The sequence below is a fragment of the Saccharomyces cerevisiae genome, chromosome XI (genome assembly GCF_000146045.2).
Source record: "Saccharomyces cerevisiae S288C chromosome XI, complete sequence".
NCBI lineage: Eukaryota > Fungi > Ascomycota > Saccharomycetes > Saccharomycetales > Saccharomycetaceae > Saccharomyces > Saccharomyces cerevisiae.
In genome coordinates, this window is record NC_001143.9 from 248468 (window position 1) to 266131 (window position 17664).

A 17664-nucleotide genomic window follows, 5' to 3' on the forward strand; every position below is an offset into this window, starting at 1 on the left:
TTTTCGCGTTGGGTTGTTTGGGCTAAATAGTGAAAACTAATCTCCATCACGTACCGTACCGTCTTGTACCGGCTGGGAGCAGCATTATAGTGGCCACTCTTATTGGCGTTCTTAATATAAGCAAGTTACCTTTTGCTCGAAACCTGTTTCTTCTTAAAACTCCCTTTGGATCGTAAGTTCGCTAGTTATCCGACTGCAAGGACGTAAATTGGACAGCGAGAGGCCATTAAAACAGAGAGTTGAACTCAAATAGATCATCAAATAGGTTGGATATCCATCATACTACTTGCTACTAATCGCGAAAAGAGATAAATAATAAAATTACAAGAAAGACAAGGTAAAAAGAACGACATAGATTTGCGGGACAAAAAATACTGATAAATAAATCAACAACCAACTATATTCACTCCTTTATTATTTGTTATTAATATTTTTTATTTTTACCACACGACATGACTGGTCACGTTTCAAAAACGAGCCACGTACCCAAAGGTCGCCCGTCTTCATTGGCCAAGAAGGCAGCTAAAAGGGCCATGGCCAAAGTAAATTCGAATCCAAAAAGGGCGTCGGGGCATTTGGAGCGTGTTGTACAATCTGTGAACGACGCTACCAAAAGATTATCTCAGCCCGACTCTACCGTAAGTGTTGCTACAAAATCATCAAAGAGAAAATCCAGAGACACGGTGGGTCCTTGGAAACTTGGCAAAACATTGGGGAAGGGATCTTCTGGTAGGGTTCGCTTGGCTAAAAATATGGAAACAGGACAATTAGCTGCCATTAAAATTGTCCCCAAGAAGAAAGCCTTTGTTCATTGTTCTAATAATGGAACTGTTCCTAATTCTTACTCTTCTTCCATGGTCACTTCCAATGTATCTTCTCCATCAATAGCATCTAGAGAACATAGTAACCATTCTCAAACGAACCCATATGGCATAGAGAGAGAAATAGTAATCATGAAATTGATATCTCACACAAACGTTATGGCATTGTTTGAAGTTTGGGAGAACAAATCAGAGCTGTACCTAGTTTTGGAATATGTTGATGGTGGCGAATTATTCGATTATCTGGTCTCGAAGGGAAAGCTACCTGAAAGGGAGGCTATCCATTACTTCAAGCAGATAGTTGAAGGTGTTTCCTATTGTCATTCTTTTAATATATGCCATCGTGATCTGAAGCCTGAAAATTTATTATTAGATAAAAAGAATAGGAGAATCAAAATTGCTGATTTCGGCATGGCAGCATTAGAGCTTCCTAATAAACTTTTAAAAACTTCATGTGGCTCTCCACACTATGCGTCTCCTGAAATTGTTATGGGTAGACCATATCATGGCGGTCCTAGCGATGTCTGGTCCTGCGGTATCGTTTTATTTGCATTACTCACCGGTCATTTACCATTTAATGATGACAACATCAAAAAGCTGTTGTTGAAAGTTCAATCGGGCAAATATCAAATGCCCTCAAATTTATCTTCTGAGGCTCGTGATTTGATATCAAAAATATTGGTAATTGATCCAGAAAAAAGAATTACCACTCAAGAGATATTGAAGCATCCTCTGATCAAAAAATATGATGATCTCCCAGTTAATAAAGTGCTGAGGAAAATGAGAAAGGATAACATGGCGAGGGGAAAATCTAACTCGGATTTGCATTTGCTAAATAATGTCTCGCCCTCTATTGTAACTTTACATTCAAAAGGGGAAATTGATGAATCCATCTTGAGGAGTTTGCAAATTTTGTGGCATGGAGTTTCTCGTGAACTAATCACTGCCAAGTTGCTTCAAAAGCCAATGTCGGAGGAAAAACTATTCTACTCACTGTTATTACAATATAAACAACGTCACTCAATATCATTGTCCTCGTCAAGCGAAAACAAGAAATCAGCAACAGAAAGTAGCGTAAATGAACCTAGGATTGAATACGCATCCAAAACTGCCAATAATACAGGCCTAAGGAGCGAGAACAATGATGTGAAGACTTTACATTCTCTAGAAATTCATTCAGAAGATACTTCAACAGTGAATCAGAACAACGCAATTACAGGGGTTAATACAGAAATTAATGCCCCTGTATTGGCACAAAAATCGCAATTTAGTATCAATACGCTCAGTCAACCTGAAAGTGATAAGGCTGAAGCAGAAGCTGTAACATTACCACCCGCTATTCCCATATTCAATGCTTCTTCATCAAGGATTTTCCGTAACTCATACACCTCTATTTCATCACGTTCGAGAAGATCGCTACGCTTATCGAATTCCAGATTATCATTGTCCGCTTCAACTTCTAGAGAAACTGTGCATGATAATGAGATGCCTCTACCTCAACTGCCGAAGTCGCCTTCAAGATATTCATTGTCAAGAAGGGCAATCCACGCCTCCCCATCTACTAAATCAATACATAAATCACTTTCGAGGAAGAATATAGCTGCAACTGTTGCCGCTAGAAGAACACTACAAAACTCGGCTTCAAAGAGATCCTTATACTCATTACAGTCAATTTCAAAACGTTCCTTGAACCTGAATGATTTATTAGTCTTTGACGATCCTCTCCCTAGTAAGAAACCAGCATCCGAAAATGTGAATAAATCAGAACCCCATTCGTTGGAATCAGACTCTGATTTTGAGATCTTATGCGATCAGATCTTATTTGGAAACGCCTTAGATAGGATACTCGAAGAGGAAGAGGACAATGAAAAAGAACGCGACACCCAAAGACAGAGGCAAAACGATACAAAATCTTCGGCAGACACTTTTACGATCTCTGGGGTGTCTACAAATAAGGAAAATGAGGGCCCGGAGTATCCAACCAAAATTGAGAAAAATCAATTCAATATGTCATATAAACCATCTGAGAATATGTCAGGGCTCTCTTCATTTCCTATCTTTGAAAAAGAAAACACGTTAAGCTCAAGTTATTTGGAAGAACAGAAGCCAAAGAGAGCGGCCCTTTCAGATATCACGAACTCATTCAATAAAATGAATAAACAGGAAGGTATGAGGATAGAAAAAAAGATTCAAAGAGAACAACTTCAAAAAAAAAATGACCGCCCGTCACCACTCAAACCTATTCAGCACCAAGAACTTCGTGTAAATTCTTTGCCTAATGATCAAGGTAAACCGTCCTTATCTCTAGATCCCCGCCGTAACATCTCCCAGCCAGTGAATTCAAAAGTGGAATCACTATTGCAGGGACTGAAATTCAAAAAGGAGCCAGCCTCTCACTGGACCCATGAGAGAGGTTCCTTGTTCATGAGTGAACATGTGGAAGACGAAAAACCAGTCAAAGCCTCAGATGTTTCAATCGAAAGTTCATATGTACCTTTAACAACAGTAGCAACATCTTCGAGAGATCCCAGTGTTTTAGCAGAATCTAGTACAATTCAAAAACCAATGCTGTCTTTACCTTCTAGTTTTTTGAACACATCTATGACGTTCAAAAATCTTAGCCAGATACTCGCTGATGACGGTGATGATAAGCATCTAAGTGTGCCACAGAACCAATCTAGAAGTGTAGCCATGTCACACCCTTTGCGAAAACAATCTGCCAAAATATCTCTAACTCCACGGTCTAATTTGAACGCCAATTTATCCGTTAAACGTAATCAGGGCTCACCTGGCTCCTATTTGAGTAATGATCTGGATGGAATCTCTGATATGACATTTGCGATGGAAATACCAACAAACACCTTTACCGCTCAGGCGATTCAACTGATGAACAACGACACGGACAATAATAAAATCAATACTTCGCCCAAAGCATCTTCTTTTACAAAAGAAAAAGTAATCAAATCGGCAGCCTATATCTCGAAGGAAAAAGAACCAGATAATAGCGATACTAATTATATTCCAGATTATACTATACCAAACACATATGATGAAAAAGCCATTAATATTTTTGAAGATGCGCCCTCCGATGAGGGTTCATTAAATACATCTTCTTCAGAAAGCGATTCACGAGCAAGTGTGCATAGGAAAGCGGTATCTATTGACACTATGGCGACAACAAACGTTCTTACTCCCGCGACAAATGTTAGAGTAAGTCTTTATTGGAATAATAACAGTTCTGGTATACCCAGAGAGACTACTGAAGAGATACTTTCTAAACTTAGATTGTCACCAGAAAATCCTTCTAATACACATATGCAAAAGAGGTTTTCTTCCACGCGTGGTAGTCGTGATAGTAATGCATTAGGCATTTCTCAAAGTTTACAGTCAATGTTCAAAGATTTGGAGGAAGATCAAGATGGGCATACTTCTCAAGCTGATATTCTTGAATCAAGTATGAGCTATTCAAAGCGAAGACCATCTGAGGAAAGCGTTAATCCAAAACAACGAGTGACAATGCTTTTCGATGAGGAGGAGGAAGAATCTAAAAAAGTAGGTGGGGGAAAAATTAAAGAAGAGCATACCAAGCTAGACAATAAAATATCCGAGGAATCTTCTCAACTTGTGTTGCCGGTGGTTGAAAAAAAGGAAAATGCAAATAATACAGAAAATAACTACTCTAAAATACCAAAACCCTCAACGATTAAAGTTACGAAGGATACCGCTATGGAATCAAATACACAAACCCATACAAAAAAGCCAATTCTAAAAAGTGTCCAAAATGTTGAAGTTGAAGAAGCGCCTTCCAGTGATAAAAAGAATTGGTTCGTCAAACTATTTCAAAACTTTTCTTCTCATAATAATGCTACTAAGGCATCCAAGAATCATGTAACGAATATATCATTTGATGATGCGCATATGCTAACATTAAATGAATTCAACAAGAATAGTATCGACTATCAATTAAAGAACCTAGATCACAAATTTGGGAGAAAGGTGGTGGAATACGATTGTAAATTTGTAAAAGGCAACTTCAAATTCAAAATCAAGATTACTAGCACACCCAATGCATCTACGGTAATTACTGTAAAAAAAAGAAGCAAACATTCAAACACAAGTTCCAATAAAGCCTTTGAAAAGTTTAATGATGATGTGGAGAGAGTAATTCGAAATGCCGGACGTTCATAAATTCTATATAGATGTTATATAATTATACAACAATAATTTGAAAAATTTAACGTACGAGAACCGAATGGACAGGCGTGAGAAAACATAGTTTAAAAGAACATTAATAAATGGAGAGACATGAGACACGAAGGAAAGAAAGAGGGTTTTACAAACATTGTCCTAGATTAGAAGATAAATACAACCCTGGAGGGGTAAAAAGAGCTGTCGTTTCTTTTGGAGCTCAAGAAGATTCGTCATCCAAGAGATCTTCTTCAGAAAGCTCTTCCTCAGAGCTGTCACTGAGATCTTCCTCTTGCACGAATTCTTCATCATCGTCAAAATTTTCGTTTACATCATCACCAAGCAAGGCATACTTGTCGGCATCATTATAGTATTCTGATAGGATGAAGGTCGAATAAGTTATAGAGTTCTCCTTTTTTTCTATCGCTTTTTTTAAACTTTTATCCACTTCAATCGTATCATACTGAAAATTCCAAAACTGCTTAAAATCCTTGTTCCAGCAAGCTACCAAAATAGTACTAATCAACAAGGAAGGAACAATGTATAATAAAGCCGGTTGAGCAGTATTGAAAATGGACAAGGAGACCATGGCAGATACCAAAGAAGCAACGTAACTAACCATAGCAGTAATAAAATATTTTCCAACGTATGACCAGTTCAAAAAGTGGAATTCAGTGTCATCATGATCAAGGTGCCACTTCCAGATGTCATATTTGTAGCACATCGCAATAAACATACCAGGCAAGGCAATATCACCCAGACCAAGTATTGAAAAATTGAAGTTGTTTTGAGCTGTATTAAACTTGACTGGTAAGCTTAGTTTTACGGGAATATCAAGGTTAGTAGCTACTGTAACCATTACATCGGTACCAAAGACAAAGCAAATGTCGTAAAAAAATAGAGCAATTAGGATTAGGGCCCCTGATTTTAAATTCTTCAATTTTAATTGAGCAATGGACCAAATAGCCATATTCATACTGACAGCATTGGATATTAACCAATCATTGGGTGATAAATAGAAATATACGGTAGAAACGATGGACAGAACGAACGAAACAATTAATGCGCTATTCAAATACATGTTGCTGATCTGCCTCTTCGATTTAATATCCTTCGGTTCAACTAATTCTCTTCTGTAAAAATGCTTCATCCAATGATCTTTTTCAATCTCATCCAATGTTTTCTTGTGAACAACTGAGTTGGTCAATCCATCTTTGTAATTCAAATTGGTAACAAACCCGCCTATCTTGTTCAGGTCTTCGTTATCATCAGCTATTGTTACACGATACCTTGGTAAAACAACCAGGGGATTCCAAGAAGCTAAATGTGATAGGTTTCTGAAAAGTGAGTTGAGAAAGTAGGAGTAGACAAATGTGCCAGCTGGGATATTTAGCAGTGTTATATTAAAATTCAAAATTTTCACCACATATTTTAGCCAGTTTAGGTGTAGTTTCTTGATCACAAAATAGAGAGCGAGTAAAGTACAGCCACTAGTTAAGGGCAGTATAATCGCATGTTTTTCATCCATCATATCGAAAAACCTCTTGCTTTTCTTCTTTTTCTTTTTATCTTCGTCATTCTCGCGGTAGATAACATGACAGTCGTGGTCCACATCAAAATCTGTAGGATCAAACAATGAGTGTTCTCTCGTAGGAGGTAGAGCTGTAAATGGAATAGAAGAAATAGACGTAAATGAGCCAATAACGACCAAAGCACTTGCGATGAGAACTAAAGTGGCGTAGTTGAATACTAAAGAATGGCTTTCCACCAAGTGTGTAATCTTGTGAGCAACGCGATATGATATCTTATCAAAGGCAGTGGTTAATTTGTTATTGTGGTTTTCAACTATAGCATTGATCTGTTCAAAAACTTGTTCTAATTCCTTGTTCGACGCACTTTGGTTAGCGCTTGATGAATTGTTCCTAAAGGCACGAGATGACCACTCTGAAAGGTGGTCAACAAATGAATTCAAATACTTGTCCATCGTGTATGAGTTTGTTCCCCATTATAGATCTGTAGTATTGCTCAAAAAGGGAGCACTTTACAAATCTTGTCCTAAATACTCCCATTCGGAGAGGGGTTCTTTTTTTTCCGGTGCCTCAAAATCCTTTTTTTTTTGATGGCGCAAAAGACACTTAAGAAAAGTGAATACTTTTTATAAACGTAATCCTATAAAACATGAAAAGAAGGATTACGGAACGTCTGCCTGATTCACTTATATATACTATATAGATGGTAAAAATCTAACGTTTCCGTTGTTTCTTCCATTTAAATGAAATTTTTCCTGAAGAGTCTACGATTTTTTTCTTGGAACCCTTCTTCAACAATTCTCTTTGAGCATCCATTCTTTGTTGGACCTGTTTCAATTGAGTTTCCCTCTGTAAGTGCTGCTTGACTTGCTTGAACTTTTTCAATTTCTTTTTGTCTAATGATTCCTTTGGCATTATTGATGAAGCGTTCCTATTGTTTGAAATATCTTGGGCTAATTGGTCCTTAGTTAATCTATTTTCAGATCTATTCACCATCTCGGAGGTGGTATTGAAAAACTTCTCTGGGGTGAATTCGTTCATCTTCTCTCGGGAATCGACGAATATTGTATGATTCCCACTGCTTTTGAACATCAACTGTTTCGCTCCTTTCTCCAGCTTTTTCAGCTCTATTTGCCTCAGCGTCCTCACATAATTACTATCTTGCGTTTTGAGTAATTTAACTTGATCCATGGAAAGCGATTCGTCTTCTTCGTCACCGTGACGTGAGCTGATCAGCAGTCCTTTTGCATCTGTCTTCCTTGAATGCATAGCATGGTAGTATTCATCTGGATTTCTCTCTTTTGCTTTTTCTCTGAGGACTTTCAAAGTGGACTGCTTCCTGTGGAAGTCTTGAGCACGTTTCACATAGTCTTTATGCTTTTCTAAAAACCCATATCTGGAACGGCTAGTTAGCTGAGAACGTTCTCTATGCTGCTTTTTCTGAACATCATGTACAAGTTTAGCCATATCTTTTGTCTGTTGTTGGCTGTAACGAACTAGAAAACCCCACTAGTATTATTCGATGATATGCAACTTGCTCTTATTGTAGTTTCTTAGCATTGTTTTCTTTACTCTTTTTCTTCAAATCGCGATGAGCTCATCTAGCCATAAAAAAATTTCATCTTTTACGTGCATAACGACAAACCTTTAAGCCTTAGAGGACTTGGTGATGTGCTCCTTTATAACAACGATTACTTCCATTGAACAGCAACACCTGCAAAATCGGAGCTGCAAAATTATTGATTGGATGTGGCAAAAATAGGAATGGGCGATCATAATCTGCCGGATTTTCAGACATGTTTGAAGTTTTCTGTTACAGCTAAAAAGAGCTTTCTATGTATGTATAGAGACAGCGTCTCAAAGGAAAAATTAGCCTCTTCGATGCCAAGTACTTGTGATATACAACTGAAGAGGGCAATCAATGACGCTTATCCGGGCGGAGGAATAAAGGTCACGGTTCTGAACTCAACAACTGCAAGCTTGGACTCGTTAGCAACTACACATGTTAAGGAATTTGAGATTGTTATCATTCCAGACATAAATTCTCTTTTACAGCCAGACCAAGCGAAATTAGTAAAAATTATGAGAGATTGCACAGTGGCGATTGAGAAGGCACAGTCAACACGTATATTTATAGGAGTGGTTCATTGGAATAATCCCGTGCAGCCTTCAGGCGCCGCTAAGGATGGGGATGAAGCAGGTAAACCAGCTCCCAAAACTCGCATCTTCCTGCCCACGTCTTTCCGTATGGGCGCTTGGCTCAAACACAAATTCTGGTTTGCATGTGCACCCCCATATTTGGATTTTGAAAGTTCAACTGAGTCTAGCATTAATACAAGAGCCAATAATAGCATTGGTATGGCTGAGGAAGAGAAGCAGGAGCCAGAGAGCAAGAGGTCGATCATATTAAATGAAGAGGCAAATCTGAACGATGTATTTGTGGGGTCCACTGTAAGACGGTATATTCTCGATATCATGGTCCATTTGCGAACGCATAGATTGACGTATAACGCCAAAGCCGGCGGGGTATATACAAATTCATTGGACGACGTGGTGTTATTGTCTAGATTAATTGGTCTACATAGCGGCAAGATGTTTGTGTCACCTTCACATGTCAAAGAGGCGTCCAGGTGGTACTTCCCCATGCACTTGGAATTGGTTCAGCGTTCCTCCATGGATAGTTCCTTATTGTACGGTAGCGACCCCAACTTGGTGGACGAAATGCTAGAGAAACTTGCGAAGATTAAGTGTGAGGAGGTTAATGAGTTTGAGAATCCCCTTTTCCTGGAATCTCTCGTAGTGAAAAACGTACTAAGTAAAGTCGTGCCGCCCGTGTAAGTTTATTATGTATTTCGAGCATGCATCTGGAACCTATGTTTACATACGTACAAACGGTATTTAAAAGTTTCTATTCTTAGCGTCAATTGCCCTTTATCGTTTTGTTAACCAATTGTTGTTTTTATTCATTATGCCATGACCCGAAAAATGAGCAAAATCGGTCAAAGTAAATAGCTAAATATTTGGTCTAAAAAGTAAGAGAGAAATGAAAATGGCAAGGCTTAACTACTTTGCAATAGTGTATATAGACATTACCAATTGAGTCCAGCAACGAAAGATTCCGCTTGCACTTGGTCAATCATTTACTGACCATAATACGAAGTAATAGAGATGCTACTAAAAGATGACCATGCGATTACAATTTACAATAGACAATTAAGCGCAAGGACAATCAGTATGCATTCCATTTCTAATAGACAAGGTGCTATGAGTGAATTGCTAGCCTCCCCTTTTTATTTTGTGCGGTCACCGCAAGGGACAAAGCTTTTCTTAGAAAACCGTCTGAGAAGCATAACGTACGCCATCCCCTAGACATATTAATAATGCTACAGATACTATGCTGCTCGTCTTTTTTTGACGACCCTTTTATTGCAATGTGCAACTAATGGCAAACAACCACATAGTATCACAGTATTACATTGCCTCCACCGATGCGGATGTTAGGGCGCCAAGTCTGTCATGAAGCATGTTCCTGTCATAATCTTGTATGCAAAATACCGCGTTCTGCGCCACTGATATGCTAGGCAGCAGCAACCTATGCAGAAGATTGCTTTTCCCACGCCTGTTTTACGTCTCCAGGGCACTTGAAACAATGCAGCGATCGCCGCCACAACACGCCAAAGAGAAGCGAAAGTGGGCCTGGGCGGCCTCAGTTTCGGCAGAGGTAAACAACACGAACTGAACTGCCTTAGCTCCGAAGGGCAATTCCACAGGCACTCCGCGGGGCCCGGCCAAGGCCCAAAAGGCGTGGAATATGCGCGTTTTGGGGCCATAACACCCAGTACCACGGCCGGAACGGGCCATATAATAAGTTTTTCACTCTCAAGAATGGTAAACGTAAATAGGAACATCCCACTACCCTAGAAATTGCGGAAATTTCGCGCTTATCATTAGAAAATCTGGAACCGTCCTTTTTCCTCTTTCTTGCATTTCCCTTTCCGTATTATTGCCATTCTTTAACTGCATTTGGGGAACCGTAGACCAAAAGCCAAACAGAGAAATGTAACGTTCTAAAAAAAAAACAACGAAAAAATTGAAAAATAAGATACAATAATCGTATATAAATCAGGCTTCTTGTTCATCATTTTCAATTCTCTTCTTGCCATCCCTTTTCCTATCTTTGTTCTTTTCTTCTCATAATCAAGAATAAATAACTTCATCACATTCGCTACACACTAACAAGAAAAAAAATGCAATTCTCTACTGTCGCTTCCGTTGCTTTCGTCGCTTTGGCTAACTTTGTTGCCGCTGAATCCGCTGCCGCCATTTCTCAAATCACTGACGGTCAAATCCAAGCTACTACCACTGCTACCACCGAAGCTACCACCACTGCTGCCCCATCTTCCACCGTTGAAACTGTTTCTCCATCCAGCACCGAAACTATCTCTCAACAAACTGAAAATGGTGCTGCTAAGGCCGCTGTCGGTATGGGTGCCGGTGCTCTAGCTGCTGCTGCTATGTTGTTATAAGAAATCTCTGATTTTTTATAATATCTATATGGCTTTTTTCAAAATTTTCGGTTTTACTAGGTAAGTGTTTGATTCTTTTCTTTTCGTTAATATATTTTTACACATAATTTTAAATAATTTTTGTTATTTTGAATAGGTAGATACCATAAAAATAAAACACTTTTTACTTTAACGATGTTCCTGTGATTTCTCTTCGAATGAGTCAAAAATTTGAACTCGAAATGAATGTATTAGAGACTGGGTTTCTTCGAGTTTGCTGAGATCTTGGCTATGCACAATGTTTCCTGCGCCCCTAAGGTGAAAAAAACATGCATGCTTGTTTCAACAGACCAGTGTGCATAAAGAATTTCGCCCTTAGCTGCGATTAAAGAGTCAAGGCGTGAAAAACATAGGCGAAAGTGCTGACCGTTCTTCCCTTTATCTTTTTACCATCTTCGTTATCTGTTACCTGTTCAAAAGAAAGTGGGAAAGATATTGGTGTGCTACGGTGGGATCTTTTTTTTCTGCCATTTTCTATACTTTACTTCCACTTATAAAATATTTTACAAATTCAAGGGAGACGTGTGACAAAATAATAATCTAGAACTCAATGAACTTTTGTCCTCACTACAATTGCCCCTCGGATGGATTTGAACTTACAAGAAATATCACGTTGGCGCGCGCTAAAGTCGCTTGCCAATGCGCTATGAAATTTTCATGACCTGGCACATTTTAGCACAGTGCCATTAATCCCTTTATTATGGGCATTGATGCGACTTTAAAACTGTACCTTCCTTCGCACATGCTGAATTTTCTTAATGAGATTCATCTACGATGCTTTAGAGCTAGCCTTGTTTTCTTTTTTATGCTTCAAGAGTAAGTAGTGAAGAACCCCACTAGACAAATACTAAGGGATGCTGCAACCACGTCTTATACTTCACCCATACATAACATTGGAATCTCATTAATTTTTGCAAAGATATGGTGAACAAGTTTCAAAATAAGAATGTATGTGTACCGAATCGTAGCTCGAGGTAATAATGAAAAAAAAAATCGGACATCTGGAAAGTTACGAATATAGAAGCAGATACCCCTCTTGACGGCAAACATTGTGTGCTCGACCTTCTATCCCGTTAAAATATCATAATAAACAAACCCCTCCCGCGAAAACAAAAAAAGAGAGCTAAAAAAAGTACTTCTTCGCGTTATAGATGGTGCCGCACCGTACGTCATAACTAAAAATAGCGTTAGCCACAGCTCCCTGAACGAAAAGGGCCCTTCGGCCCGATTGGAATACGGGTCCGCTTACGTCTGTGCGTGCGGGTTGTCCCACAACGGTAACTTACTCCAGGAGAGCCATCTCGAAGGTGCCACAAAAGAAAACAAAAAAAACAACAAACAATAAGCTCTGTGGTTCACGTTCAATGTAGTGTTTTTTCACCTTTTAATTTTGATAATTTGTGGTGCAGAAAAAAAAAAAGCAAACAAACAAAATCTCAATTATTTAAAGGACGATCTTAACGTTTCTTTCTTTCGCTATCTTCCTTGAATTTTTTTTCTGTCTGAAGTAAAATATCCCGTAACAAACTAATAAATACTACGAAAGTCTCAAAAAACAATAATGAAATTCTCCACTGCTTTGTCTGTCGCTTTATTCGCCTTGGCTAAGATGGTCATTGCCGATTCCGAAGAATTCGGCCTGGTGAGTATCCGTTCCGGCTCGGATTTACAATACTTGAGTGTTTACAGTGATAACGGCACTTTGAAACTTGGCAGCGGTAGTGGCTCATTTGAGGCAACTATTACCGATGACGGTAAACTGAAATTTGACGACGATAAGTATGCTGTTGTCAATGAGGATGGCTCATTCAAAGAAGGTTCTGAGAGCGATGCTGCCACTGGTTTTTCTATTAAAGATGGCCATCTAAACTACAAGAGCTCTTCTGGTTTCTACGCTATCAAGGACGGGTCGTCTTACATTTTCTCTTCTAAGCAATCCGACGACGCTACCGGTGTTGCGATTAGACCAACTAGTAAGAGCGGATCTGTTGCAGCAGATTTTTCTCCAAGCGACTCTAGTTCCTCTTCATCTGCTTCTGCTTCGTCTGCTTCCGCATCATCTTCTACAAAGCATAGTTCGAGTATAGAATCTGTCGAGACCTCTACTACTGTGGAAACTTCCTCTGCTAGCTCCCCAACTGCTTCAGTTATCTCTCAAATTACTGATGGACAAATCCAAGCTCCAAACACAGTTTACGAACAAACAGAAAATGCAGGTGCCAAGGCTGCCGTCGGCATGGGTGCTGGTGCTCTAGCGGTCGCAGCTGCTTACTTGTTGTAAGTACGAGAACAAAACCTGCATGTTTTATTTCCTTCAATATAGCTTTCTACATAATGATCACTTACATATAGCGTAATGTAATATGAAATGGCCCATAATATTCTCTTACATTGTCCTCCTACCTACATTCCTTTTCTTGCATGCAGCTCTCACATTCCCCGATTCGCTTGAAAAATTTAAACTTGTAGAAAAGTAGGTGAATGTCCCGCCGGCGGTTTCTCTGCTGCATGTAGAAAGATGGATATACAGAAAAGGAGATAAGAGTAGCTATCTCAAGTTTGTTCCACTGACTGCTAATACGCATAGAGTTGTTATTTATTGTACATATTCGAAAAAAAGCAAGAAATCACTACGGTGACCTCAGTAGAACGAACTAATAAGTCAAACCAAATTAACCGTTTCCAGGCTGATAGGAGAATACAAGAATGTCTGAAAGAAAAGCTATTAACAAGTACTATCCACCGGATTACAACCCACTGGAAGCTGAAAAGCTATCCAGGAAAATGGCTAAAAAACTGAAAACCATGAATAAGAGCCACGCATCGATTAGATTAATGACCCCATTTAGTATGAGGTGTTTGGAATGTAACGAATATATTCCCAAAAGCAGAAAATTCAATGGTAAGAAAGAGCTACTGAAGGAGAAGTACCTGGACTCCATTAAGATATATAGACTAACCATTTCATGTCCACGTTGTGCCAATTCCATTGCATTTAGAACAGACCCCGGTAATTCAGATTATGTAATGGAAGTGGGGGGCGTAAGAAACTATGTCCCTCAGAAACCAAATGATGACCTGAACGCTAAAACAGCTGTCGAAAGCATAGACGAGACACTGCAACGCTTAGTGAGAGAGAAGGAAATGGAGCAGAACGAGAAGATGGGTATAAAGGAGCAAGCAGATGACAAAATGGATTTGCTGGAAAAAAGACTAGCCAAAATTCAACAAGAGCAAGAGGATGATGAGGAACTTGAAAATTTAAGGAAAAAAAACCTTGAAATGAGCCAGAGAGCTGAAATGATAAACCGCAGCAAACACGCACAACAAGAAAAAGCAGTAACGACTGATGATCTGGACAACCTCGTAGATCAGGTATTTGACAATCACAGGCAGCGTACCAATAAACCTGGCAATAACAACGATGAGAAGAGAACTCCGTTGTTTAATCCTACATCCACTAAGGGAAAAATACAGAAGAAAAGCTCTGTGCGTACGAATCCGTTAGGGATAGTTATAAAACGAGGAAAGTCTCTCAAATGACCTAGAAAAGTAAGGAACGTACGATTGGTATCATGATCTCTTGTGATGCTGTGCTACTGTGGTTGCTTCCACACTATAGCGTCCATCGCTACTTACGAGGGGCGACAGCCCCTTCGGACTTCGAAGTGTCTGGCCGTTTTTTCATTGAATTTTCTTATAAATGAATACATATCGGAAAAGCCATTGTTGACTAAAGCAAGCCAAAGCCACACAAACCGAGGACAAATAGAAAAGCATGGCTCCGTATCCATACAAAGTGCAGACGACAGTACCTGAACTTCAATACGAAAACTTTGATGGTGCTAAGTTCGGGTACATGTTCTGGCCTGTTCAAAATGGCACCAATGAGGTCAGAGGTAGAGTTTTACTGATTCATGGGTTTGGCGAGTACACAAAGATTCAATTCCGGCTTATGGACCACTTATCACTCAATGGTTACGAGTCATTTACGTTTGATCAAAGGGGTGCTGGTGTTACATCGCCGGGCAGATCGAAAGGTGTAACTGATGAGTACCATGTGTTTAACGATCTTGAGCATTTTGTGGAGAAGAACTTGAGTGAATGTAAGGCCAAAGGCATACCCTTGTTCATGTGGGGGCATTCAATGGGCGGTGGTATCTGCCTAAACTATGCCTGCCAAGGTAAGCACAAAAACGAAATAAGCGGATATATCGGGTCAGGCCCATTAATAATTTTACATCCGCATACAATGTATAACAAGCCGACCCAAATTATTGCTCCATTATTGGCGAAATTTTTACCAAGGGTAAGGATCGACACTGGTTTAGATCTTAAAGGAATCACATCTGATAAAGCCTATCGTGCTTTCCTCGGAAGCGATCCTATGTCTGTTCCACTATATGGGTCGTTTAGGCAAATACACGACTTTATGCAACGTGGTGCCAAGCTCTACAAGAATGAAAACAATTATATTCAGAAGAACTTCGCTAAAGACAAACCCGTTATTATTATGCATGGACAAGACGACACAATCAACGATCCTAAGGGCTCTGAAAAGTTCATTCAGGACTGTCCTTCTGCTGACAAAGAATTAAAGCTGTATCCGGGCGCAAGACATTCGATTTTCTCACTAGAGACAGATAAAGTCTTCAACACGGTGTTCAATGATATGAAGCAATGGTTGGACAAACACACCACGACCGAAGCTAAACCATAACCTATACAGGACTTAATCACTTAGACAGTATACAAATACACATATACATTTATATTTCATCGAGAATGCCATCAGTAAATATTATTTGCAAAAGTCGATCAGCATATTAGTAAAGCAGTAAATTAAAAGGTAAACCAAGTCACAATCGACCGATTGCCTTGTCGAAGTAAAAGAAAAAAATTTAAGAGCGGCTCCCCTTTCCCCGGAATGGGAAATCACATTATCCGTGCGGCGTTTTCTGAGCGAAAATCATTGCGATTGCCAAACTTTTGGTAGCCATCTGGGGGAACTTTTGACCATTTTTTCCAATGATGAAAATGTATTATTGGTGCGAATGGCGCTAAATACAGAGGTTTTTTTTTCTCCATTCCACCCTTAGAAGTTTCTTGTTCAATTCTCATTTTAACTGTTGCGTTTGTTATCGATTAATGTGTTCTGAACTCGAGTAAAAGAACAGGTGTGTGTGCTAAGTAAGAAGAATTATTACATTTACCCAACATGAGGATGGAAAAAACAACAGACAAACCACTTTCTGCAGGAGATATGAACGATGAATATTCTCGGGGTCCAATCGACGATATAGACTGTTTGAACTTTTTCGAAAGGGCTGTTCAGGACCCATGTTGTGAGGCCTGTGACACAGAAGATGCAGATGAAGAACTGAGAGCAAAGCTTAGTAGCTTCAATTTTCAGCCTGATTCATCTCCGTGTAATGCTAAATGTCAACAGACACTGAATCCACTGTGTAAAATAGATGAAGCACTCCCAGCGGAGTCAGAATTAGCTCCATCGAGAAACGGCTCAGTATCTGAGGCAAATTCTGATACAAATTCCATAGCTTCTACTGTCCATGACCCTGTCGACTCCAAATATGGAGGCATGCCTAGCTTGAGAAAGGCCAAAACAACGTCGTACTTTACTTCATCTTCATCGAACAATACCACAATGAGGAACCCGCTAAAAAAATGTAATACCAATATAAATGGCCTTTTAGTGAACGGAAGGAGCTCAAGCTCCTCCAGACAGTCTATACCAGAGCTCTTTAGCGGTGCGTGTACTAAAAAGAAAAACAACGTATTACTGAAAAGTGAAACACCCAATTCAGAATTCTCTAGTAACTCACTTCAACATTGCAACTCAAGGTCGTTTTCTCTACCCAGGTCAAGATCAAGGTCTTCTGCCATTGCCATACCAACACATTTGTATGGCTTGGAAAAGTACGTTTCACCTGGGTTGGATACTTTGACTGCTGACCCAGAAGAAAGTATTGAAAGGTTTTCAAATAATCGGCCCCGTGAAATATCATCGTGTTGTCCGAACGATACAGGGGACACCTCCTCATCATTATCACATTCGAACACTTCCTCATCACTAAATTTCCCTTTAGGTACAAATACAAATCAATTCCACCAACCAAGGCAGCCAGTACAACAGCAACAGTCTTCGAAACCAAACTTTGGTGCTGGGAGGAAAAAATCTTTCATTGAGATGTCACTAGCAAGTTCCTTTGCAGGCTAACATTCTCGCCACCTTGGAATAACCGTATGATGTTCAACTTTGTTATTTATTTCCACATTCTGGATCGCCATCTGTTCGTTTTTATTAAATATAATATATACCCATTTGTATCTCCTGTTTGGTTTCCAAATTTCCATATACTTATCGCTGTCTATCATCTCCTCTCGAAGCATTTTTTTATATACTATATTATGAGAAATCTTTCTGAAAAATTATGAATTACTTTTTTCTGCTGATAGTACAACCCGCTATATACTGTTACAAGTAGTGAATAAAGAAGTAAAAAAAAAAAAACTTTCAAAGGAAAGAATATGAAGTGAACA

At 39.3% G+C, this 17664-nt stretch overlaps 11 protein-coding genes across 11 annotated transcripts; 7 read left to right on the forward strand and 4 right to left on the reverse strand.

Annotated features, from left to right (window-relative positions):
• Positions 1-452: 452 nt before the first annotated feature.
• Positions 453-5009, forward strand: HSL1 (protein kinase HSL1; the record flags this gene model as incomplete). Its single annotated transcript, NM_001179667.2, has 1 exon — positions 453-5009. The coding sequence occupies one exon, from the start codon at positions 453-455 to the stop codon at positions 5007-5009; it is 4557 nt and encodes a 1518-aa protein (NP_012821.2).
• A 220-nt stretch (positions 5010-5229) lies between these two features.
• Positions 5230-6993, reverse strand: YPF1 (aspartic endopeptidase; the record flags this gene model as incomplete). Its single annotated transcript, NM_001179666.1, has 1 exon — positions 5230-6993. The coding sequence occupies one exon, from the start codon at positions 6991-6993 to the stop codon at positions 5230-5232; it is 1764 nt and encodes a 587-aa protein (NP_012822.1).
• Positions 6994-7252: 259 nt separating this feature from the next.
• Positions 7253-8005, reverse strand: UTP11 (rRNA-processing protein UTP11; the record flags this gene model as incomplete). Its single annotated transcript, NM_001179665.1, has 1 exon — positions 7253-8005. One exon carries the CDS (start codon positions 8003-8005, stop codon positions 7253-7255), a length of 753 nt encoding a protein of 250 aa, NP_012823.2.
• Positions 8006-8302: 297 nt separating this feature from the next.
• On the forward strand, positions 8303-9376 carry MTC2 (Mtc2p; the record flags this gene model as incomplete). The annotated part of the gene is made up of 1 exon (NM_001179664.1): positions 8303-9376. One exon carries the CDS (start codon positions 8303-8305, stop codon positions 9374-9376), a length of 1074 nt encoding a protein of 357 aa, NP_012824.1.
• A 659-nt stretch (positions 9377-10035) lies between these two features.
• Positions 10036-10446, reverse strand: YKL097C (uncharacterized protein; the record flags this gene model as incomplete). Its single annotated transcript, NM_001348850.1, has 1 exon — positions 10036-10446. One exon carries the CDS (start codon positions 10444-10446, stop codon positions 10036-10038), a length of 411 nt encoding a protein of 136 aa, NP_001335790.1.
• A 159-nt stretch (positions 10447-10605) lies between these two features.
• Positions 10606-10755, reverse strand: YKL096C-B (uncharacterized protein; the record flags this gene model as incomplete). Its single annotated transcript, NM_001184604.1, has 1 exon — positions 10606-10755. The coding sequence occupies one exon, from the start codon at positions 10753-10755 to the stop codon at positions 10606-10608; it is 150 nt and encodes a 49-aa protein (NP_878110.1).
• Positions 10756-10785: 30 nt separating this feature from the next.
• CWP2 (Cwp2p) lies at positions 10786-11064 on the forward strand (the record flags this gene model as incomplete). The annotated part of the gene is made up of 1 exon (NM_001180025.1): positions 10786-11064. The coding sequence occupies one exon, from the start codon at positions 10786-10788 to the stop codon at positions 11062-11064; it is 279 nt and encodes a 92-aa protein (NP_012826.1).
• A 1600-nt stretch (positions 11065-12664) lies between these two features.
• CWP1 (Cwp1p) lies at positions 12665-13384 on the forward strand (the record flags this gene model as incomplete). The annotated part of the gene is made up of 1 exon (NM_001179662.1): positions 12665-13384. One exon carries the CDS (start codon positions 12665-12667, stop codon positions 13382-13384), a length of 720 nt encoding a protein of 239 aa, NP_012827.1.
• Positions 13385-13809: 425 nt separating this feature from the next.
• YJU2 (mRNA splicing protein YJU2) lies at positions 13810-14646 on the forward strand (the record flags this gene model as incomplete). Its single annotated transcript, NM_001179661.1, has 1 exon — positions 13810-14646. One exon carries the CDS (start codon positions 13810-13812, stop codon positions 14644-14646), a length of 837 nt encoding a protein of 278 aa, NP_012828.1.
• Positions 14647-14881: 235 nt separating this feature from the next.
• YJU3 (acylglycerol lipase) lies at positions 14882-15823 on the forward strand (the record flags this gene model as incomplete). Its single annotated transcript, NM_001179660.1, has 1 exon — positions 14882-15823. The coding sequence occupies one exon, from the start codon at positions 14882-14884 to the stop codon at positions 15821-15823; it is 942 nt and encodes a 313-aa protein (NP_012829.1).
• A 498-nt stretch (positions 15824-16321) lies between these two features.
• MBR1 (Mbr1p) lies at positions 16322-17341 on the forward strand (the record flags this gene model as incomplete). The annotated part of the gene is made up of 1 exon (NM_001179659.1): positions 16322-17341. One exon carries the CDS (start codon positions 16322-16324, stop codon positions 17339-17341), a length of 1020 nt encoding a protein of 339 aa, NP_012830.1.
• Between the last annotated feature and the right edge of the window lie 323 nt (positions 17342-17664).